Raw genomic sequence first — 24,938 nt, 5'->3', positions numbered from 1 at the left:
CTTCTAAGAACTCTCATAGAAAGGAATGTAGCATGCTGGGAATTGTAGTTTCACAACAGCTGGAGTGCCGCAGGTTGCTGATCCCTGCTCTACATGATAAATTCCATCTGCTGCAGTGAGACGACCCCTTTAAGGCCTCTTGCACACGAACGTTGCGTACCCGTGACCATATTGCGGGTCCACAATACACGGGCGCCGACCCGTGTGCACTCCGCATCGCGGAATCACGGATCGGAACCCCACGGAGTGCTTCCGTGGTGTTTATGTCCGTGCCTGCGCACCGCAAAAAAAAATCTATTTTTCTGCGGTGCATACGGATCACGGACCCATTCAAATTGAATGGATCTCGATCCGTCCCGGCCACCGCACGGACGTTTCCCGTGCATTGGGGACCGCAAATTGCAGTCCCTAATGCACGGAACGGATGCACAACGGCCGTCTGCATGAGGCTTAATTCTTTCCCCTTTTCCGATTCACTTCTGATTTTAGCTTCCAAAACTGCACGCAGAAACCTGACCGCGTGGCGGTGAGATCCCTGTATGTGTACAATGTATATAGCGAAGAGTTTCAATAGTAATAATGTCCTTTTTACATATAACAACCTCCAAGAAATGCATCAGGGCAGACGTGACTGAGGCCACAGGTCTGCCTGGTTTTCGCCTGCACCCCTCCCTTGCTGCTTTTCCTGCTTCCTACTTATTCCTGCAGTGAAGCAACAATGCAAATAAGGGACGGCTCCTGCCCAATGTGTCAGCTTATAAAGCACACAGCAGCCGGGAACCTGTCAGTCTGCTACCATGGGGAGGCTGATGCTGCTGCTGTGCGCTGCTCTCCTGAGCCTCGTCACCGGGGCGAGATCTGACCCGTAAGTCCGGCTACCTGTCGCATATTTCTCTTCATTGCTGCATTATGCACTAGGGAATGCTTCACTCATTGCTAACAGGAGGGTTTCTCTGGCTCAGGTTCCTGAGATCCATGTGCAGGGAATCTGCCCTGTAGGTGTGGATTAGGGTGCACTCCGATGCTGCGGATTTTATTGCAGAAACTTCTGCTACTGAAAATCAGTTCTATTCATTTGAATCCATGTGCTTGCCGGCCCTTTCAAAGGAATGGAACTAACTTTCAGTTGCGGATTTTTCTTCGACAAAATCCACAGTGTGTGAGTGCAGGCGTGTTTTTTTTTTTTTTTTTTTTTTTTTTTTTTTGCAAGGACAAACCTCAGCGCAAAGGCTCATGCACATGACTATATGTATTTTGTGGCCCCAAAAAAAAAAAAAAAAAAATGGACGACCTCCATATTTCATCCATGTGTTTTTTATTTTTTTGCAGATCCATTGTAACAATGCCTGTCCTTGCCCACAAAAAGGACAAGAATAGGACATGTTCTATTTTTTGGCGGAACAGTCATGGGGACATACGGAAATGGAATGCACAGAGTTATTTCTGTGTTTTTTGCGGACCCGTTGAAGTGAATGGTTCCGCATACAGACCTGTAGAAAAAATGGAAACGGAGAGGGTATACGGTCGTGTGCATGAGCCCTAATACAGTACCAGAAAAGTGTGAGATTAGAAAAATCTAATGTACAATTAGCTTTTTTTCTTCCGTGCAGAAATTGACCTGCCGTGCAGCTTTCGAAAATGTCAATCGTCGTGTGTTTTTTTTTTTGTTTTGTTTGTGCAGATTTCAGCCTTTTCAGTGGAAAGGTGAGATCTGCAGAAAACCCCCATTACATGCACACCAAAAAAAAATAAAAAATAAAAAATGCACAAACTGCAATAGTATGGATCTATGCCTGTTTTTGGCACAGCCACCCTTATAAGTTGTATTGATTTTAATGTAGAGTTGCACAAACTTCTCTTGACCATCTGGTTGGATTTTAGCGCTGATGCAATGAAATCTTGGCCCCATTTGCGGTGCACGTTTTAGAGCGTATTGAAGACTCCTGACCGTAACATCTCTGCTGAGGAATTTGCTGCAGGGACTTTTTGGGATGTAGATGAGTTAAGTTCTCCCCCAGGTTGTGATGATCCACCATGCTGCTCCTGCTGAATGCACACGTCAGGGCTCTGCATAGTATTGCATCAAGACCGACTATCAAGTAAAAATAATAATCCACGGCGTCTAGTGAGGAGAATGGCTGCAGATGCAACGGCGTGGCCAAATTCAGCTGCAAAATGTTGATTCAAAATAAGCCAACCAGTAGGCGGTGTAAGGCTAGGTCCGCGCGACACATAGGGCACAACTACACTGCAACATGTGTCGCGCAACATTTTTTTATAATGGTAGTCTATGGTGTAGTGCAACTGCGATGCGACAGTCGGCGAAAAATTCATTTTGGATGTTTTTTGGGCGACTGTCGTGTCGCAGCTTGACACCATAGACTATCCTTATACAAATTTTCGTGTGCCAAAATGTCGTAGTGTAGCCCTAGCCTAAAGTTGGACAAAGATGTCTAGCCATGCAAGAGACTTGGGGCTCATGCACACGAACATATGTGGAACCATTCATTTCAATGGGGCCGCAAAAAAACGAAATGGCTCCGTGTGCATTCTGTATCCATGTGTCCACAAGTCCGTTCCGCAAGAACATTTCCGATTCTTGACTAGGACGGGTATTGTTACAATGGACCTGCAAAAAATACTGATGTAGCACGAATGTTATTGCGGACCACAAAATGCATACGGTCGTGTACGTGAGCCCTTTAGCCTACAGCCATGGTCTGACTCCAAGGCCCCAGCTTACTGGGTTTGTCCAATTAGGAAAACCTATCCACGCATTTGAGATATGGTTCTAGTTGGCCTGGGTCCGACAGCTGTGTCCCCACACCATGGAGGGGGCCTGTGCTCCCCCATTTTGAATCGAGCGAATGTCAAGCATGAAGACTGCTGCTCCATTCAGCGATATAGCGCTGTCGGCGATGGCTGAGCATAAGTGCTTGTCTATCTCTAGCCGCCACATAGAGTTGAATGGAGTGAAGGACACATGCATGTCTACTGCTACATTCAAATGGGAGCATGGGCCCCTTTTCTCTTGATTGGCAGGGGCCCCAGCTGTTCCTCTGTCCTGTGGTAAGGGGACACACTTGGGGTCATTTAGTAACGCGACCGCGCCATGACAATAGTTTGTCACACGTACATTTTTGTGCCATGTTCAGCACACAGGAGTGTCTAGGGTGGGACGGGCAGGGATCCAGGCCGAGACTTGAGCCCTGACATACTTACCAATATTTACACCTGGATTGGTTTAGTTTTTCCGCCTGAAGGTGCATCTAATTTACGATGAGGTCCACACCTCGTTGTTAATTAGTAGCCTCTTCCGCCAGCAAAGCAAACGCAAGAAGGGAGTAATTGACACCCACGGTCTTAGGGCCTGCAAACAGTGGGTCCACAATATATGGGCAACGGCCGTGTGCGCTCCGTATCAAGATGTGGACCCATTCACTTTAATGAGTCCGGAATCTGCAAGATATAGAGCGGTGCGGGTGCACTGAGCGGAAGCCCACTGTAGCACTAGAACTTTTTTTGCGGTGGCGACTGAATCTTGCCGATCACGGACCCATTCAAGGGAATGGGTCTGCTCCGCAAACGGTGGGCACAGTCGGTGCCTGTGCATTGTGGTCCGCAGCACGGGTCGTATACGTTCATGGGCATGAGCCCTTAACGGAACGACTCCTTTCATTTACGTTCAAAGTAAAATCACTGGCTCATGCACGCGACCGTTGTCGTCCGATGCCCGTATTGCAGCCTACCAACAGCAGGTCCGTAATATATACGGGCACTGGCCGTATGTGCACCGCATCACGGATGTGGAACTATTCACTTGAATGGGTCCGCAATCCGGAAAGTGCGGTGCTGCAAGGAACCCCATGGAAGCTCCACGAAGTGGTATCGCGGGTTTTCTGTTCGTGCCTTCGCACGGCATGCACTACATTTTTGAGCTGCGGACCGTCTGATGTGGATCGCGGACTCTATTTAAGTGAATGGGTCCTGCCTCCACATATTGCAGCCCTGTGGTCGTTGACCTTTCGTGTGCATGAGCCCTTATTGCACCACATGGACGGCTTCAATGTTTCCCTAAGGCCACTTGCGCTGCGAGTCTGGAGCGTGGAACTCGCTCGCGTGAGAGTGTGTAGCAACTCCCGTCCTGAACTCTGGCGCACTGCCGGGGTGGCACAGCATTATATTGCTCTATGATGCTATGTAACCCTTACATTAATTAATGTATTGGATAACGCTGACGGTATTATGTCAGTGTTATCTCATACATTACAGAACTCTAAGGCTGGGTTTACACCTGAGCGTTTTACAGCGCGTTCCTACGCGCTGTAAAACGCTCAACAAGGAGAAACCAATGATTCCCTATGGGAATGGTTCACACCTGGGCGTTTTACAGCGCGTACGATTGCGCTGTAAAACGCCCGACGCTCAAAAAAGTACATGAGCGACTTTGGGGCGTTTTGACGCGCGTTTGTGGCCATAGGACACTGTAGTCAATCACACAAACGCGCGTCAAACGCGCGTTTACTATTACAAAAAACCCGCATAAAAATGCGCGACAAAAACGCGCGTAAAACGCTCAGGTGTGAACGCGCAACGCTCAGGTGTGAACCCAGCCTAAGGCCACTTGCAGACGAGCGTGTGTGGATTAGGTCCGGATGTGTTGCGAATGCGTTCAGTGAAAAATGCGCGATTTCCCAAACAAAGTCATTCAGTTTTGCCTGTGATCGCGTTCAGTTTAGTTTTTATCGCTCTGTTGCAATGCGATTTAATGCGTTTTGCACGCGCGTGATAAAAAACTGTATGTATACAAACAAAATCTATTAGCAACCATCCGTGAAAAACTCATCGCATCCGCACTTACTTTTGCGCATCTCCATTCACCTCTATGGGGCCAACGTTGCGTGAAAAAGATAGAAAATGTCCTATTATTGTCCGCATTACGGACAAGGTTAGTACTGTTCGATCAGGGGCCAGCTGTTCCGTTCCGAAAAAAAACAATGCACACGGACGTCATTCGTATTTCTGGCGGATCGCAAAATATTGAAAAAGCCATATGGTTGTGTGCAAGAGGCCTAAGACAGGTCAAATTAGTATGCACATGAAAATGTGGCCCAAGTGAGCTGAAGTTAGGCGCAATTTTCCATAAAAGTGGGCAAAATGTGGCACAACTTGCCACTGAAAACAGACAGAAAAGTACAACAGCCCCGAAATAGACAGTTTTTACGACTAAACCAGGCGGAAAATAAGGCGCATCTACATAAAAAGGTCTGAAAATTGGCACAAGTTTCTGAAAACTTCTGAATTAGTCTTTAAACTGAAAATGGATGCAAAAGTCTCAAACAGGTTCAAAAACAGTTGTTAAAGGAGACTTAAAAATAAGATAGTTGTAAACGGAATTTTTACTCATAAAAACAGGACGTTTATTAAATGTGCTCCAAGCTCTTCTTGGTCCGATTTTACGATTTCAACTACCAAGGTACAGCTGCTGCCCAGAGGAGCACATTGCAGTATGCAGCTTGGTTCGCGCCTGTGGACTGCAGCTGTTACTTATAGGGGTTATCCTATAGAAATTTAATGGGATCGCCGCGGCAGTTGCAAGAAATCCAGCCATGTTGGATTTAAAGCGACTGCCGTGGCGATCCCATTCATTTCTATGGGATCACTGATCCTGGCCGCAACAGGTGTCACGCGACCGGTGTAGCCCTTGCCTTAGACTCAGCGTGTTGCTATTAGTCTGACCCCTGGTGGTTGTTTTTCAGTATGACAGGTTCATATTCACTTAGACTGGTCTCATTTATTTGCGTGTGAATAAAGTTGCATCAAAGTGGCAAAAAGTCACATTTCTTCAGGAAAGTAAAACTTAAAAAAAAACTAAAAAACTCACACTCCACCACTCAAAACAGCCAGCCAGCTCTGGAGTGGGGTAGAGACTAGACTGTTCAGGCGGACCCACATAAGTAGATTGAAAAAAAAAAAAAAAAAAAGTTGCAAAAGTTTGAAAACTTCGAATTAGTCTAAAAATCAAAATAGTCGAAGGCGCAAAAGCCTCCAAAACAGGCGCAATTTAAATAGTAAAAGCGACTAAAAAAATAACTGTCTAAGGCCTAGTTCACACGAACGTCGTTTTTTTTTTTTTTTGCGAGTGTACTGGACGTTTTTTTGTGTTCCGTATACGGAACCATTCATTTCAATGGTTCCGCAAAAAAAAGGAATGTGTTCCGTATGCATTCCGTTTCCGTATTTCCGTTTGTGTTCCGTTGAAAGATGGAGCTTGTCCTATATTTGGCCGTAAATCACGGGTCGTGGCTCCATTCAAGTCAATGGGTCCGCAAAAAAAAAACGGAACACATACGGAAATGCATCTGTATTTCTTCCGTTTCCGTTCCGTTTTTTCAGAATCATCTATTGAAAATGTTATGCCCAGCCCAATTTTTTTCTATGTAGTTACTGTATACTGTATATGCCATACGGAACTTAAAAACTGAACAACGGATCTGTGAAAAACGGACCGCAAAAAACAATAAAAGCCATACGGTCGTGTGAACTAGGCCTAAAACAGACACTATAGTAAACGTGCTCCACTTCGCTTCATTTTTTCCGTGCAGAAATTGACCTCATGTGCAGCAAATGGCGGTCTGCAATGCTCGGGCATGCATCCGTGGATCTTTTGCGGACACATGGACAGCAAAAAATCACGGAAATGTGGACTAGGCCTAATTGCAATTAATTTTGCTCTAGGGCAGGGATGGGCAAACTGCATCTCTCCAGCTGTTGTAAAACTACAAATCCCATCATGCCCTGCTGTAGTCTGATAGCTGTAGGTGGACTGCACATACTGGGAGTTGTAGTTTTACAACAGTGGCATTACATGCGCAGACACCTACAGCCAACACTTTTCTTTTTCGACATTGTTACAAAAAATTATCACCACCACAAAAAACACAAAAAAAATTTTTTATAAACAAAATAAAGCTTAGAAAATTCTGAAAAGTTAAATATGCGTGCGTGGGCAGACTTGACATTCCCTGTTATGTCTGGGACCTTTGTCACACAGCCTGGGCACTTCTACTGCTCTACACCTGGGATCTGGGTTGTTAACCTTCTCTAAGCCCCTGCGAAAACATTGGGCCATGACCTTCCTGCTATCAGAACAAGGGACCTCTCCACCCCAGCCATGGGGCCCCAGCCTAATCTCACATCTCTGCTTCTTCTTTACAAGCAAATATTTGTTTTGTGTGGAGTGCGCTGTCATTTTAATGCTCTCACTCCGGTGCCATCTGCTTTCCACACGGTTCTTCATAAGTTATCTCCTGGGTCTGGTTCACATGCAGTAGTGGGTGAATTCTGCAGCAGTGAAGTACACCAAATCTGCAGAGTATTGTATGGAGCATGCTGGTGATCTAAATCATCAAAACTAGGAAGTGACCCTACAAAAAGTCACCGCTGAACCTCTTGATGCAATATCACAGTTGCACACTATATTAATGACTATTTGGAGGTTTCCTGTAGTCCCCATAAGAATACAATACACGCCTTAGGCATCTTTCACACTACCATTTTTTTTTTTATTTTTTTTTTGTTTTGCAGTCCGTTTTTTGTGTTCCGTATACGGAACCATTCATTTCAATGGTTCCGCAAAAAAAACTGAATGTGTTCCGTATGCATTCCGTTTCCGTATTTCCGTTTTTCCGTTCCGTTGAAACATAGAACATGTCCTATTATTGCCCGCAAATCACGGTCCGTGGCTCCATTCAAGTCAATGGGTCCGCAAAAAAAACGGAACACATACGGAAATGCATCCGTATGTCTTCCGTTTTTTTCTGAACCATCTATTGAAAATGTTATGCCCAGCCCAATTTTTTCTATGTAATTACTGTATACTGTATATGCCATACGGAAAAACGGAACAACGGAAGCAAAAAAACGGAACAACGGATCCGTGAAAAACGGACCGCAAAACACTGAAATGGACATACTGTAGTGTGAAAGAGGCCTTACTGCGTGGTGAACGATCACATTAGTAATTGGTGTGAAATTCTGGCCTAAAGTATGTGTAAGAGAAAACCAGCTGACCCCACCAACTACGGCAGCAACGGTCAAGGTGGCCACCTGACTTTCCCTTAAAGGGGTTCTCCAGGAATAAAAAAATAAAAAAAAATACTTAAATATTATTTTATAAATATATTGACAAATACCTTTCATCACTTAGAGTGGCTTGTTTTGTCTAGGGAGCAATCATTAGGAGAAATAAAATGGCCGCTGTCCTATCGGTACACACAAAACCTGTCCTAATCACACAGGATTCTTTGGAATTACGGACGTGCCTAGATATTTGGGGCACAATAAAAAAAGCACACAATGGGGTAGTACGTTCTAAATGGTGTTTATAATATAAAAAACGTGCAATGTAGGCACAAACCTATTGAAAGCTTGTTATACAAGATCTTGTCGTCTGGTGTGCTGCCGCAGGTCGTAGTTCCTTTGGCGAGGGATGTCCAGTCACTCCAAAAGGTGCTTTAAGCAAAAGACAAAGTTCCTGATTTGGCGCTCAAAAACCCGGTCTGGACAGTCTCTTGAATGTAGAAAGGTCTTCTTTATGCGCATTTTAATGAAATAAGGAAGACCTTTCTACATTCAAGATTGTCTGTGCCGGATCAGGAACTTTGTCTTTCTCTAATCACACAGGAGGACAAGTTACTTCACCACAACGAGACATAGTGCTGCCTCATCATCCTCTCTGCTTGTCAGGAATCATGATCCTGAATACTGGTGAATCTCTGTGGGAATGGAGATGATGAGACCTGTGAGGAGGGTAAGGTCTGGCTAATAAGCAGTCTGTATGCAGTCTCCATTACCGCAGTCTGTCCATCCTCTCTGTACTTCATGTCTCCATGAACTAAATTCCTCAGATCTTCAGCTGAAGATCTTATCAGCTGTATTTAGGATCATAATCCCTGACAAGAGAGGAGGAGGAGGAGGAGGCAGCTCTTTACCTTAGTGTTGTAAAGTAACTTGTCCTCATGTGTGATCAGGAAAGGTTTTGTGTGGTCTAATGGGATAGCGGCCATTTTGTTTCCCCTAATAATTGCTCCCCAGACAAAACGAGCCATTATACATAATGAAAGGTTCTTGAGAATATATTTATAATAAAGTAATATTTAAGTATTTTTATTTTCTTAATTCCCGGAGAACCCCTTTAAGAGATAAAGGGCGTCACTTACAAAGGCCAGCTTCTTACTCTGGTCTTTTACTCTTCTTTTGTGCTGGCTTTGTTGGCGTAAGATGCGCCTTATTGATCATGAGGTGGGCGCCTCTTTATAACAATAGGTGCTCCTTCGGCGGTCTGTGCGCCTGGTGGAAATACTAGACCAGCCACTGGTTGGAGTAGTTTTTCACCATCATTTATGCCTGGTGTAAATGTTGATAAATTTTTCAGGGCCCAGCACACCCTTGCCACACTCCTAAGCATCATACATGGCTCAAAAATGCTCGCACAACAAAATATTGTTGCAAGGGGCATGCAAAAATTGGGTTGTGTAACATTTTTACACCAATAACTGGTGTAAAAATGTTTGCAAAGGAAGGATCATTTAATTTCAATGTCTAATGATTTAGTTTGTTATTGGTGAAGATCAGACAGATTGGCATTTTTTTTTTTTTTTTTGACTGGTGCACCTTCCACACCAGAAAAGCCATACAGTAGAGAAGTAAAAGATCAGCATGACCTCCTCAAATTTAAGCCTTGTCACGACCTGGTAATCTGTGCATGTAATACCAAAAATATTAGTTGCCTTAGCAAGATTAGTGTAACCGGCCCCAGCCCAGTGCTGCGCTCACTCCCTTCTCCGCCCAATGTTCCTGCTCTACAGGTCTATCCTCCTGTGAATAACAGGGTGATGAATTCCAGCGTCAGCTCATATGATAATTCCTGGTCTGTGCTTAGGAGAGCATCAAAACACTAATCAGTACTAGCGGTATCGACAGAGCCAAGTCCCACCCGATCCTGGGCAGAGTACCTGGCTTAGCATTTTATTGCACAGCATTGACTAATTGGCAGAGATGTTGTAATTTATTCCTTTCACCATAAACTGTATAGGCTGTTTGGGTTCAATTAGGGAGTATTTTATGCAGAGCTGTTCCCCTACTTCCTTTATACTGAAATATGGCAGCTTTTTTCAAGATCAGTGCCACTCTTGCCCATGGGCTGTATTTGGTACAGCAGATTTAAAAGAATGAGGCTGATCTGCAACAATAATTACATCCTGCAGAGATGAGCGACTTACACTCTCTTCACATATCAATGCTTTGAAGGGGTTTTCCAGGACTTGGTCTCTTTTTAACTAAGGCTCCGGCACCTAGCATTTGCTAACTACAGAAAGAATCGCTCTCCTGCCCTCTGCAGCTCCAGTCCATCACCCTGGCTTTGTTTATTGATCTTCCAGTCTGTTTACTACCTCCTAACAGTGTACCAAGCACAGTGCCCGTCATTGTATAGTGACTGTACCTTGTATTGCAGCCATGATCTGTACCTAGGCCATGTCGCCGATGTACAGTAACATCAATGGCCTAGGTGGAGGCCGTGGCCTCTTCGCACAGCTAAGTGACAGGGAGTTGTGATGGTTGGAGAACTGTAGCAGACATGACCTGCCCCTGAGCCATGATGGGGAGAGAGTAGTGCAGCAGAAAGGACAAGCCCATAAGCTATGATCGGGAGATAGCTGCAGCAGAAAAGACTCTCCACCCCCCATAAGCTGCTAGTTAGAAATAAATGTAGTACAGCAACTTGAGCAATTACTGGGCGATCCTTGCAATCATGTGTGGTGCAGGGATGGTTTTTAGGGCTCTTTCACACTTGCGTTCTTGTCTTCCGGCATAGAGTTCCGTTGTCGGGGCTCTATGCCGGAAGAATCCTGATCAGTTTTATCCTAATGCATTCTGAATGGAGAGAAATCTGTTCAGGATGCATCAGGATGTCTTCAGTTCCGGAACGTAACGTTTTTTGGCCGGAGAAAATACCGCAGCATGCTGTGCTTTTTGCTCCGGCCAAAAAAACCTGAAGACTTGCCGCAAGGCCGGATCCGGAATGAATGCCCATTGAAAGGCATTGATCCGGATCCGGCCTTAAGCTAAACGTCGTTTTGGCGCATTGCCGGATCCGACGTTTAGCTTTTTCTGAATGGTTGCCATGGCTGCCGGGACGCTAAAGTCCTGCCTGACATGGTAAAGTGTAGTGGGGAGCGGGGGAGCAGTATACTTACCGTCCGTGCGGCTCCCGGGGCGCTCCAGAGTGACGTCAGGGCGCCCCAAGCGCATGGATCACGTGATCGCATGGCACGTCATCCATGCGCGTGGGGCGCCCTGACGTCACTCTGGAGCGCCCCGGGAGCCGCACGGACGGTAAGTATACTGCTCCCCACTACTACTATGGCAACCAGGACTTTAATAGCGTCCTGGGTGCCATAGTAACACTGAACACATTTTGAAGACGGATCCGTCTTCAAATGCTTTAAGTATACACTTGCGTTTTTCCGACTCCGGTGTGTAATTCCGGCAAGTGGAGTACACGCTGGATCCGGACAACGCAAGTGTGAAAGAGGCCTTAGCTTTGTTAGGAGATTTTCATGTAATATATGATGTTTGACTTTCACTTTTTACATAAATCATGGGATTAAAGAATCCCTTCACATATCTGTGTAGGGTGCAGAGGATTATTGTCATTTATGATCTAGGCAATAAGGGTGACGAACCAGCTTTATCCCTGATTGGATACAATTTCCACTTTTTGAAGAAGAATTGCCTGTCCTTTCATGATCCACGCCTGGGGGATTCTTTGGTGTATGGCTGAGAATGGGTTCTGTCTCACAGCCACCACATTGTTAGGATCTTTTTGTTGCTTTGGGTAGTAGCGGAATGAATGTTGAATGTCTTCACAAGGGAATTTAAGGGGAAAAAAAAACTTAATGTATCAATTGTATTTTTTTTTTAGAAATTATGTCCTCAGCACACCTGTACAGCTGGTCAGTGGCAATGCAGCAAAAGTCTGTATACACATTGTGGGGATAACTGAACCCCTAGCCGTCTCTGTAGTATTGGAACACGATGGAAGAAACACCAGCATCGTTGGAGAAGATGTTACAGAATCTAAATATTTCCAGTGTGGTGAATTTAAGGTACGTTTTTTGACTTCACTCCCATCTTCCTATTCATGGGCTTAGTGGAGATTAGATTGACAAATTCTTCAATATTCGGTTTGGTTGACAAATTCATATCAGAATGGATTCTACCTGAATCAAAACTGCTCCAATTGGCCAGAAGGTCTGTATGTGTATGTCTCATTTGTCCGAATTGAAACGCTAGATTCAGATGCAGCTTAATATATCTTTTTACTAATTTTTGGTTGAATTTGTTCAGATGCAATTCTCTCATCTCTATATCTTGGTCTTATTCAGCTGAATGGTAGAGCACCTCAGAGCCAATCAGTGCCACAGATAAGTGTGAAGCTGTTTCTATAAACAAATGCTTCCATGACGTGCTTTAATCATTGTGCTATTACCGGGTATATAGATGATGTTTTTCTTTAAATTCCCTGTTCTATTCTGATTACAATATTTAGAGTATGGCTTTGGGTTAGAAATAACTACAGTATTAATCTGCTAAATAAACGTGGTTGTTAACTTAGTTTATACGCGTGATTGAGAACCATGTGTAAGCCTATTGTATCTGGATTAGGAGTGCAGTTGCCACATCTCCGTACTTGGTCTCGAATTAGAGGTACATTACCTAGAGAAATAAAACAAATAGCTTAAATCCACATTTTATCCTCCTTCCCTCAGGTTCCTTCTGTCTCTAAAGCTGTTCCTGTGACAATCACCTTTTCAGCAATTGGGTCAAGTACAGAACTAAGAGAACGTAAAACAGTGGTGATTAACTCTGCTTCTAACAACTGTATGTATCAGATGGACAAGCCCGAATACAAGCCTGGCCAGAAAGGTGAGCAGCACTGGTGGATATGTGAAATGGGCCTTCTGTTTGCTTCTGAAATGTCTGTCTACCAATGTGCTGCATTATTAGAGGCATCGTGTTTTATTGAAGGGCACTCATTTCAAAATGCGTAATGGGGGAATTTAGTTTACATAGGGGGCTCTAAATTGGAAATCTAAGATTATACTGCCCCCCCCCCCACCTTGGTGTAGTGCCGCATAGACCACCACACAACCCAGTGATTTATTCTTGGAGACCTTCTTGAAAATTTTCTCTATGTAGTGGTAAGTGTGCTTGTAGATTTTTAGTTCAATTGTTTTCTTTATTTGCAGCTTGGAATCATTAGATGTATAAAATTTAGCTTTACAGACCCTGAAATGTGGGATGTTTTCTTTTTGAAAGACTATAAACCTAACCATGGCTTCCTTCTGTTGCAGTATTATTTCGTTTGCTCTGTCTTAATTCCCAACTGAAGCCAGTCAATGAGAAGGTGAGTGACTGTCTGCTACAAGACACCATACAGGAAGCTTGTATGGCTAACATGTTCTACCATCAGGGACTAACTGGGAACTGAAAGTGGCCCAGGAAGAAAAAAAAAAGTGACCCTATTGTGTAGTGGGGCCCAAACTGACAGAAGGCAGGGTCAACACAAGTAGGATATGCCATATTCAAGGACATTATACAGCCCCAGTAGAGCCAAATACCACAGTACATTACAAAATACTGCCCCAACAGCACAAAAAAACCTCCTCAAAAACTTTTGTTGCCAGCTGCCATGTTTTGTGTCCTCCTACTCCAGTTGCCTCAGGATGGCAATACAGTTACTCAGGAGGGGACATCGGATCATTAGTTACCATGGCTGGTGTCCCCCCTGGGCATCGACCCACCAGGAAATTTCCCTGTAGGGTCTCTGGCCAGTCCGTCCTTGTCTACCATACAGCCTTCATCAGGTGCCAAAAATACATGGCTATATGCGCAGCATTGGATAAACCATGGCATTTTTTTTTTTTTTCTGGCTAATTTTGGTCAAAAAGACCCTGCACCCCCAATATTACCAGCCTTGTGTGCATGCGAGAGGAATTCTGAGGTTAAATTTCAACCAATAACTACAGAACTGGAAGTGATCTCAAGGAAGTGTTATTTTGACAAGATGAAGCCATTTTTGTTACTTTCTATGATGTTAAAAGCTATGTACACCTTTTGAGGCTTTTTTTTATTATTGCATTGTACTTATTTTGGGCTGCAAAGACCTTTTTTCACTTGGTATTTATTCTTTGTAGCTGGCTCTGTATTTTTGCTGTTTCCCATCAAGCAGCTCAGCTGATGGCTTTTAAGGACCCGGTTCTTGAAATATATGTTGCTCACTGAGGACAGCTCCTTTCTGATATTTTTGGCATACAGGTATTCTAATGATATGCCATAAAGGGGAATACCCCTTTTTTAACAGCTCTGGTAGCTCGATTTTACTAATTTTGGAAAGGAAGGAGGCTGTGAAAATGTAAAATGATTAACAGTGTCTGAGACATAACCTTAGTCAGAAAAATTGTTTTTTTAACACATTGGTTGGGTCAAATGGGCCACTGCACACTAAACTGTATTTTTGTGCTGTAACTAATACATTTTGTTTTGTTTTACCTCCAGGTCACAGCTATCTACTTGCAGGTAAGCAATACTGTGCTGGACCTTTTTAGTCTGGGCTACTGCTCGATAACTCCAGGTCGCAGTGCAAATTGTTGAGTAACTCTGGTATATCATAGGAAGGCGGTGAGGTGCTCCTAAAGATTGAAATGGCTGTAGATTGATCTAAGTGGCTTCAGCAAAGCTCTTTCTTCATGCTTGCAAGTGCCTGTAGATTTCTTACAAAGTTCTTCACCTTTCCTCTTCCCTAATTGGGCTACATATCCATATGTATTTGGGAGTTACGTTCAATATGATTGAAAACTGTGCCCTAAATGTTTGTGTAGTAGACGGTGGAATGTCTTCCAAACGCTATACCTTCATGGTTGTGGTAAATTATACATTGGCCAACATATTCTAATAGGCATACCTCTGGGTAATGATGGCAAAAAGTCTACACCAGACAGAATGCTTAAATGTGACGTGGCTCCAATTTCTGCAAGCTAATCTTATGAGGTCACATTCAGCAATATGACGATAAACCTTGCATTGACATATTGCACTCTTTTAGCCCATGAAACTTTTACTGAAGCAATTCGTAGCTTGTCAAAGTTCGATGCCCCATCTCCATATTTAAACACCCATGTTAAGAAAATCTGTCAAGCTGGTGCCGGTCCAATCTTTATTTTACTGTATGGTGAGCTCTTCTTGAAGCACTTACCACCGATGTTCAATAAGTCTGCATTTATTACAGGATGCTTCAAATACCAAGATTTTCCAGTGGCTTCTTCCAGAGTTAAATCATGGCGTGATTTCCTTGGAATTCCAGCTGACCTCTGGTGCTTCTCTTGGTACCTATGTATTAATAGCTGAAAGAGAATCTGGGTATCCTATAAACAATTGGTTCACAGTGAAAGAATATGGTAATTTTATGCTTTTTATAATCTTTACTGTATGTATTGGACAATGGCCTTTATATAACAGAATAAAGAAACCAATCCTTGATGGAGTAGTCTATACTATCCAAGTGCAATTTGGGTTTTCTGTAGTAATTTAAGAGGATGGCCTAATTGTTTAGTCAAAAATTTATAAAGTATAGGGGAAAGTGCCATTAAGTCATAAATAGTGTCATTGGCCACAGGACTGACCTCATCTACCAGGACCTATGTGCAGCTGTTAAATCTTCACCCTCTATAGCTATGCCCCTGAAAGTGGCCTTCTCCCCTGACTTCCTCAAACATGAACACTAGACCAATTGTGTTTTTAGTGGTTTTTTACCTCTCAATGGTAACAAGTCTTCAGCATGGAGGAGGGGGGTTCACCTGTACAAACATTGGCCTTCTGGTTAGCTGGTTTGGCCAACTTTACAAATACGACCAGCTTTACTTTAACTTAAAATGGTTGTCTTACTTCAGCAAGTCCATTTATTATGTAGAGGAAGTTGATACAAGGCACTTCCTAATGTATTCTGATTGTCCATATTGCCTACTTTGCTAGTTTGATTAATTTTTTCCATCACATTATACATTGCTCGTTTCCAGGGGTTCCAACCACTCTAAAATCCAGCAGTGATGGCCGTGCTTGCACATTATAGGAACCAGACTCTCTCTCTCTGGCCAGGACTGCAGGGGAGCGCATAGGCCAGAGCTTTCCTCTAGTGTGCAAGCACGGCCACCGCTACTGCATTACAGGATGGTCGTAACCCCAGTGTATAATGTGATGGGGAAAAATGAATCAAGCCAGCAATATGGGCAATCGCGATACATTAAGTGCCTTATATTAACTTTGTCTACATGATAAATGCAATTTGCTGATGTGACGCAACCCCTTTTTAAGAGCTTCCTCAGTATTTTTGTAGGATGGAGGATAGTTTTTGTTGCCCATTTGGGGTGAAGGTCTAGATCAGGCATCCTCAAACTGCTGCCCTCCAGCTGTTGCAAAACTACAACTCCCGGCATGCCCAAACAGCCTACAGGTATCGGCCTGCAGCAGGGCATTGTGGGAGTTGTCGTTTTACAACAGCTGGAGGGCCGTAGTTTGAGGATGCCTGGTCTAGATGGTGAATGGAGTGAAGCTGTAACAGGGAGCATGGTGTAATAATGAGGGTGTGTGAGACTGGTAAAGTCATAGGAATAGTACAAGGCCGAGTAACTAAAAGTATGGCTGTCAACCATGCTAACACCAGAGAACATAGTCTTAAACGGAGATGTTTCAAACCCCTTGTTTGCTCATGAACAGTTTACTGTTCTATATGCCTTCCAATCCAAGTGACTTTGATTTAATTTTTTATTTTATTTTTTCAGTAATTCCAAGATTCAAGGTAGAAATAGAGGCTCCACAAACTATAGCTGTGACTGCTAAGTCCATGCACTTCAACGTTTCTGTAATGTAAGTGAAGCTCCTTCTAGTGTGTTCACTTTTTCTTAAAGTTGTATTTGATAAATAATGTTACTTTTGTGCCTTTTTCTTTAGCTACTCCTTTGGCGAGCCTGTGCCTGGCTCTGTCACTGTTCGGTTTTGTAAGCAGCCGCAGTTCTATGGGAGACAACAGAATTGCGTCAACGATAAAGGTGACTCCTGTGTTGATACAGTAGGAGAGGTGAGTAATATACGGAAAAAATAAATAAAACATAAAGCCCATTCTGTTTGAGGATTTTCTCATCAGACAACCCTTCTACCCCTGGCAAAAGCTGCAGGAAAATTCAATAGAAGGTGTACGCAGACAGCTATGATCTCGTCAATTGCGTTCTACACTCTTGCTTGCCTTAGCAGCAGCTGCCTGGCACTAGTTTCTAAAGTTCAATTTTCTGTCCAATAAGTCTCGAGCCATGTTCTCCTAGGCCAGTGATGTCACGTCTATCAGTCACATGACCTAGGGGAAGCTGCGTTCCATTCAAGTGAATGGAGCTAAGCTACAATACCAAGAACAGCCACTGGAGAGCGCTGTGCTTGGTAAGCTCATCTGTAGGGGTGCCAGGAGTTGGACTTCCACCTATTAGGTATTGATGACCTATCATAAGGATGGGTCATCAATATTAAACACCTAGAAAACCCTTTTAAACATTATATTTACATGTTCCCTCTCCCTACAGCTTGGCGCAGATGGAACCTACAGTGGCGCATTTGACCTTCACTCAGCCTTTGCAGGGTCTCCAAGTGGACGGTCCTTGACCCTGGAAATTACAGTGACTGAAGCAGACACTGGTAACTAGCTAACGTACCTCCCAGTTATGTTTTAGACATGCTATATTCTACGAAAGAGTGTTAAGGCTATTCTCTGTGACCTGTGCATAGGTCATTGCGCAGGGAGGGGAAGAAGGTAAACTGCGAACATCCCATACTGTGGATGGTAAAGAAAGATCGCCGCAATCCAGTGATATATGGCAAATAAAGATATAATTTATTTTCTTTTACAAAGACTTCGAAAGGGTTTCTGATCCAGACATATTTTTAACTGATATCCCACGATAAATTGCTGAACGTTTCGGTCCGAGTGGACCTTCTGTAGCGGTGTGACCTATAGGTAAGTATAGTATAATATAAATGGTAAGTCCTAAATCGCATGGTCAGAATGGACGTCGGGGTAAATTCATGGGGTATAAAGGATTCTACTAAAGAGCCTAAACAACAACAAAAAACCAATAGAGGGTATCAATCTAGAGACATACAAACTACAATATACAGAGGCATCTGGGAAATAAGACTTAAGCATATTAGATTAATCGGGAATAGATCCTAGTAGAGTGTCTACCATGACTGACAGGCTGTGAAGGAGGAGAGAAGGAAGGAGAAAAAGAAAGACAAAGGGGGACAAGAGGGGGATAAAAGATAGAAAAAGGAAAAAACAAGCAGAAGAAGAAAGTTAGAACAAGGGAAAGAAGAGAAGGGACGGAGCTAGAAAGCTTGTAGACACTCTGTGCTAGGACCTATATACATACACTTGCATCACTCTTCTGTTCCTGATTAATGATTAGGCCAATATGTTTAAAGGGACTGTCTCCCTTCAGCAAATATCATTCATCACGTAGAGAAAGTTAATACAAGCCACTTCCTAATGTATTGTGATTTGTCCATATTGCCTCCTTTGCTGACTGAATTCATTTTTCCATCACATTATACATTGTTCATTTCCATGGTTACGACCACCCTGCAATCCATCAGTGGTGGTCGTGCTTGCATAGGAAAAATCACTGGCCTATGTCTCGGCCACCAAATGGGCAGATGCTTTTTTTTTTTCTGTAGTGTGCAAGCACGACCACTGCTGATGGATTGCAGGGTGGTCGTAACCATGGAAACAAGCAGTGTATAATGTGATGGAAAAATGAATCCAGCCAGCAAAGGAAGCAATATGGACAATCACAATACATTAGAGACGACCCCTTTAAGTCTTATTTCCCATATGCCTTTTGTATATTCTAATTTGCATGTCTCTAGATTGATACCCTTTTTAGTTTTTTTTTTTGTTTAGTCTCTTTAGTAGAATTCTTTATACCACATGAATTTACCTTGACGTCCATTCTGATCATGCGGGTTATGACTTGCCATTTATATTAAACTTGACTATAGATTACACCGCTGAAGAAGGTCCACTCGGACCGAAACATTCGGTGATTTATTGTGGAATATCAATTATAAATATGTCTGGATCAGAAAGCCTTTTACATTAGATCTTTCTTTACTTGATGCATTGACCACCGGGTCATTTCGCTAGTGATTGAGTAGTGCAGACCCCAACTTCGTTTATGCCTACTGTACAGAGGTGTTATCTGTCATTGTAATTCTGATTGTGATAATGAGACGACTGCTGAGAAGTGATGTCTACCGAACAGACAGTGTCAGCTTATTCAGGCTCTGTGTATTTATTTATGTTATTTCATAGTGACATTGGAAATTTTTGAAAATATTTAGTATTTATATTGCACCAATATATTCCACAGCACTGTACCAACTGTCATCACTCACATTGGTCTACACCGGGGCTCATATAATCCAAATTAACCCATTAATATGTGTTTTTGGAGTCTGGGAGGAAATGTGCGCCAATATGGGGAGAGCATACCATTGTGATTGTCTCTGGTTTAAAAAGTTTTTATTTCGTTTTTCTTTAATTTTTAGGTATTCAAGCCACCGAGACTCGTTACATTTGGGCTACGAGCCAACCAGCTACAGTCAATTTTGATTATGAATCCTTGAACCAGTATTATAAGAGAGGAATAGATTACACTGTTCCGGTGAGTATTTAAAATTTTGGTAACCAAGATGTATCTGACTTCAAGATTGCTATCAGAACTTTTATTTTTATTTTTTTATGTGTAGGGGCAGTAATACTAGCCATTTTTTGTAATTTACTTTATCGGCTCTGCGGATCCAGAATCAACCCTTTCTTTTCTATATGTTAAATAGCTGCAGATATATCGACATTTTTATTTATATGCAAATGAGAAGCTCATTCACCATTAGGTCGGGCTGAATACTTTGAGCACTGCTTTGTAACACCCCCTGGGATCTGCACACTCCCTCCTTCCCTTGATTGACAGGACTAGACATGCTGAGGGCAGGGCTGTGTCTTAACATCTACATATCATATACTCTATGTACTATAGCTTTACCACACTGAGATTTGCTCAGAATGCTAATCTATGTATCTATTGCTACATACATGCATACATTATAAAGACACCAGTAACATGTGTTAGCCTCTAAGCATAGAAAAAACATGTATCTCCAAGTGATAATGTTAGTTTGGTGATAAGTTGTTTGAGAGACTTTTTATATAAACTTTTTGTTCTCCCCCCCCCCCCCCCCTCATTTAAGCCACAATAAAAAGCTATACTACAGGGTGGGCCATTTATATGGATAGACCTTAATAAAATGGGAATGGTTGGTGATATTAACTTCCTGTTTGTGGCACATTAGTATATGTGAGGGGGGGGGGGGACTTTTCAAGATGGGTGGTGACCATGGCGGCCATTTTGAAGTTGGCCATTTTGAATCCAACTTTTGTTTTTTCAATAGGAAGAGGGTCATGTGACACATCAAACTTATTGTAAATTTCACAAGAAAAACAATAGTGTGCTTGGTTTTAATGTAACGGTTATTCTTTCATGAGTTATTTACAAGTTTAGGACCACTTATAAAATGTGTTCAATGTGCTGCCCATTGTGTTGGATTGTCAATGCAACCCTCTTCTCCCACTCTTTACACACTGATAGCAACACCGCAGGAGAAATGCTAGCACAGGCTCCCAGTATCCGTAGTTTCAGGTGCTGCACATCTCGTATCTTCACAGCATATGCTGAAACTACGGATACTGGAAGCCTGTGCTAGCATTTCTCCTGCGGTGTTGCTATCAGTGTGTGAAGAGTGGGAGAAGAGGGTTGCACTGACAATCCAACACAATGGGCAGCACATTGAACACATTTTATAAGTGGTCCTAAACTTGTAAATAACTCATGAAAGAATAACGTTACATTAAAACCAAGCACGACATTGTTTTTCTTGTGAAATTCACAATAAGTTTGATGTGTCACATGACCCTCTTCCTATTGAAAAAACAAAAGTTGAATTCAAAATGGCTGCCATGGTCACCACCCATCTTGAAAAGTTTCCCCCCTCACATATACTAATGTGCCACAAACAGGAAGTTAATATCACCAACCATTCCCATTTTATTAAGGTGTATCCATATAAATGGCCCACCCTGTATAATAAATAATATAGAATAACAATAAAAGGCCTTATTATACTGAGGTGTTTTTTTTCTTTTTTTTTTTTTCTTAGAAAACTTAGGCCTCTTTCACACGAACGATAAGGTTTAGGTCCGGATGCGTTCAGTGAAACTCGCACCATTTTGCAAGCAAGTTCAGTCAGTTTTGTCTGCAATTTACATTCAGTTGTTCAGTTTTTTCCGCACGGGTGAAATGCGTTTTGATGCGCTTTTTTTCAAGCGCGTGATAAAAAACGGAAGGTTTACAAACGACATCTCCTAGCAACCATCAGTGAAAAATGCATTGCATCTGCTTCTGCTTGTTGACGCAATGCGTTTTTCACTGAAGCCCCATTCACTTCTATGGGGCCGGGGCTGCGTAAAAAACACAGAATATAGAACATGCTGCGTTTTTCGCGCAACGCAGAACTGGTGAGTGGAAAAATAAAACAAAACAAAAAAAAAAACCCTCATTTACACAGAACCATTGAAATGAATGGATCAGGATTCAGTGTGGGTGCAATGCGTGCAAAACGGATGACATTCCGTATGGCATCGTTTTTTTTTTTTTTTTTTTGCGGATCCGTTTTTTTTGGGCGGATCCATTGTAATGCCTATCCTTGTCCGCAAACTAGAAAAAAATAGGACATGCACTATTTTTTTAGCGGAGCAACGGAACGGACATACTGATGCGGACAGCACACTGTGTGATGTCCTTGTTTTTTGTGGACCCATTGAAATGAATGGGTCCGCATCCTATCCGCAAAAGAAAACTGATCGGACACTGAAACAAAATACGGTCGTGTGCATGTAGCCTAACGGATATCTCCACAGCTATTTAACATACAGACAAAAGATGGTGACAGAGCCTCTTTAATTGCTGAAATTGTACATTTCTATTACACTGACTGCTGCTGGCGCTCTCTATCCTATCGGCAGCAGTCAGTGTGGAGCGTGTCTCTACAGTTGGGTAAACAAAAGACCGGGAGCGTCGCTAAGGCACAAAATGGGCCATTTTAGAGCTATATTTCTAATGGAAATGTACAATTTCAGTAATTAAAGTAAATTACAAAAATGGTCCGTATCACTTCCTATATATATATAAAATCAACGGTTACAAAAAAAATTGTACCATATAATCCTTGCTTAAAAAGACTCCCTTTTTTTTTTTTTTTTTTTCTTTGTGGGTTGTAGTAACCTTATTTTTGTAGTAAAGTGGCCACTTTGCTGCCCTGGTATTCATTTATACAGACTGACTAACTTTTTTTTTTATTATTAAAAGGCTATTCTACCCCCTAGAAATAATAGCTGATGGGCCTTTCCATGCTATACATGGGTGATTAATTGGACTTTTTCATAAACAATGACTATAACCTCATTTATTTGATCATCTAGGGACAACTAACAGATGAGAGTAATAAACCAATTCCTAATCAAGAAATCGAGGTGCAGATTAACAATGATGAACCTCAGAAGGCAATAACTGATGCAGAAGGCCGGTTTGAATATGCAATAGACACCTCTAATATGGTTGACGTCAACTTTACTGTCAGGGTGAGTATACTAACAAATTGTAACCTAATTACACAGCCAATACAATGAAGCGGTGACTTTTTGCTTTTGCATAATTCCATGTTGGACACATCCAGTAGACATGTCCCCAGCGTTTATTCAGAATGTGTTTTATAGTCTGCAGATGTTTCAAGTTTGATAATGATGGGGCCTATAAAAGGGTGGACATCTGTAGACCATCTTTATGGAATACTGTGTTTGCTTTGAAGAATGGAGGTTGGCGTATGGCCACCCAGTCAGGTGTCTGAATGCAGATTTGGATCCCAAAACCAAGAGAATAAAAAATAAAAAAGAGAAGTCCTATCTGACCTTTTTATAATTTCCTTTTATGATCCACTCCTAATCTTTGGCTTCCAAAACTGCATGCAGAAAACTGACTGTGTGGCTGCAGAGAAGAGAAGAACATCTCAGAATTTGTTTCAAATGCGATTTATCTCAAATTGTCCATTTGATTTGGGTTCAAATGAATTCTACTAAAAAGTGCTGTGATTGCCTGGAAAGGTCTCTTGCCCTCTCCCTCTTTTTGCCGCTATCTTTACGGTTTGTCACGCCGCCTTAATTGATTTGCATAACTTTGGTAGTTCGGTAGAATCAGACTTTTTGAGAATTCTACTTACAGTTCCAAGTTCTTGAATCAACGTGCTCATCTCTAGTGGTGGTTAGATATGTTTTTTGAAGGTGAAAGATGTGGACGGATAGTAAAGAGATAGTACACAAGCATCTAGTACAATAATTGGATATGTATGAGCCTACTAAGGATGTTAACTTTATTGAAAAAAACGTTTCTGTTTTTAATCTTTTGATTTTCTACCTCTTCTTCACAGATAAGTTACACAAACCCTGATCAGTGCTTTTTTTCTCATCAATGGTCGGAAAGAGACTACCCCACTGCCGAACGCACAGTTTACCGTTTCTACTCCTATTCTGGAAGCTTCATACAAGCAAAACGACCTAAAGGAGAACTGAGCTGTGGACAGAGCCACAGTATTGATATTGCATACATCCTAAGCCCAGAAGGAACTGGTCCTGAAGTGAATACGGCCACTTTCAATTATCTGGTGAGTGTGGTCTAGAAACTTTAGTAGGTCAAGAGTATAGATGATCTCTAGCTGGTTCAAGGAGTTACTGGGCTCGTCTATAGTTTAGAGCCATTTCCTAGGTGAAGGCCTGTGTCAAAGTAATTGTACTGTTGCGTGCATAGCGGGACCATGTGAATGCTGGGTATCTGCAACTTCGTACTACTGAACTACAGGCACTCCATGTGCTTCTATAGTGAGCCATGTTATAGAGCTTGGAATGTCTCCTCGAAATATTACCCTGTAATATGGCATCTGATAGGAAATAACCCCTTTATGGATCCCTAATCTTAGAATTCTGTACTATGGTTCCTTCAATACGCACTTTTTTCATGGCTTTAAAAGAAAGCCTAAGAAAGAAAAACCTTACTGTATCTGCTTCTTGGTAGCCTTTCCTTGAGGCATTTTTGGCCAGATCACCTTTCCTGACTGAAATTATTTTTTTTCTCAAATTTTTCACTCCCTACCTTCCCAGAGCCTAAATAATATATAATAATAATAATAATATTTTTATTATTCACATCACTATTATGAGGGCTTGTTTTTTTTGCAGGCTAAGTTGCACTTCCTAAAGGCACCATTTAATATTGCATACAGTATAGTGGGAAGCTAAAAAAGCTACAACTTTGGTGAAATTGGGGGATGGGGGGAAATTCCATCATAGTTTAATGAGTTTTATTTTTACGACCCATGAACTTCATTCCGCGGGTCAATACAATTGCACAATTTTATCACATTTTTGTGTTTTAATAATTTAAAAGGAATTGTGAAAAATATATATATATATATATATATATATATATATATATATATATATATATATATATATAATTTGTTGGGACTCACTCTGGTAGACAGGATTAGCAGACGCAGTATAGAGGAAACAACAAGTTCTTTGGATCAAACAGTTCAGTGTTTTTATTCACACTTTAGGTAAGTGACAAAACAAACAGTCAAATTGCATTGTTGGTGGTAATTCACACATA

The 24,938-nt window shown here is 42.2% G+C and overlaps 1 protein-coding gene across 2 annotated transcripts in view; it reads left to right on the top strand.

Moving 5' to 3' along the window:
- The first annotated feature begins 726 nt into the window (after positions 1-726).
- The window catches only part of LOC122940336 (ovostatin-like), a 55,031-nt gene continuing 30,819 nt past the window's right edge, over positions 727-24,938 (top strand). For both annotated transcript variants that reach the window (XM_044296957.1, XM_044296958.1), the window contains exons 1-12: positions 727-865; positions 11,987-12,170; positions 12,834-12,990; positions 13,419-13,471; positions 14,623-14,643; positions 15,353-15,521; positions 16,902-16,986; positions 17,071-17,197; positions 17,691-17,802; positions 19,714-19,829; positions 22,700-22,858; positions 23,701-23,934. In XM_044296957.1, the coding sequence (XP_044152892.1) occupies positions 798-865; positions 11,987-12,170; positions 12,834-12,990; positions 13,419-13,471; positions 14,623-14,643; positions 15,353-15,521; positions 16,902-16,986; positions 17,071-17,197; positions 17,691-17,802; positions 19,714-19,829; positions 22,700-22,858; positions 23,701-23,934 (1,485 nt within the window). In that variant the 5' untranslated portion in view covers positions 727-797. The remainder of the gene's footprint in view (positions 866-11,986; positions 12,171-12,833; positions 12,991-13,418; positions 13,472-14,622; positions 14,644-15,352; positions 15,522-16,901; positions 16,987-17,070; positions 17,198-17,690; positions 17,803-19,713; positions 19,830-22,699; positions 22,859-23,700; positions 23,935-24,938) is intronic.

This window comes from Bufo gargarizans, chromosome 6 (assembly GCF_014858855.1).
Source record: "Bufo gargarizans isolate SCDJY-AF-19 chromosome 6, ASM1485885v1, whole genome shotgun sequence".
In the NCBI taxonomy this organism is placed as follows: Eukaryota; Metazoa; Chordata; class Amphibia; order Anura; family Bufonidae; genus Bufo; species Bufo gargarizans.
Note: the sequence above shows the minus strand (reverse complement) of the source record. Positions and strands in the feature narration are given on the sequence as shown.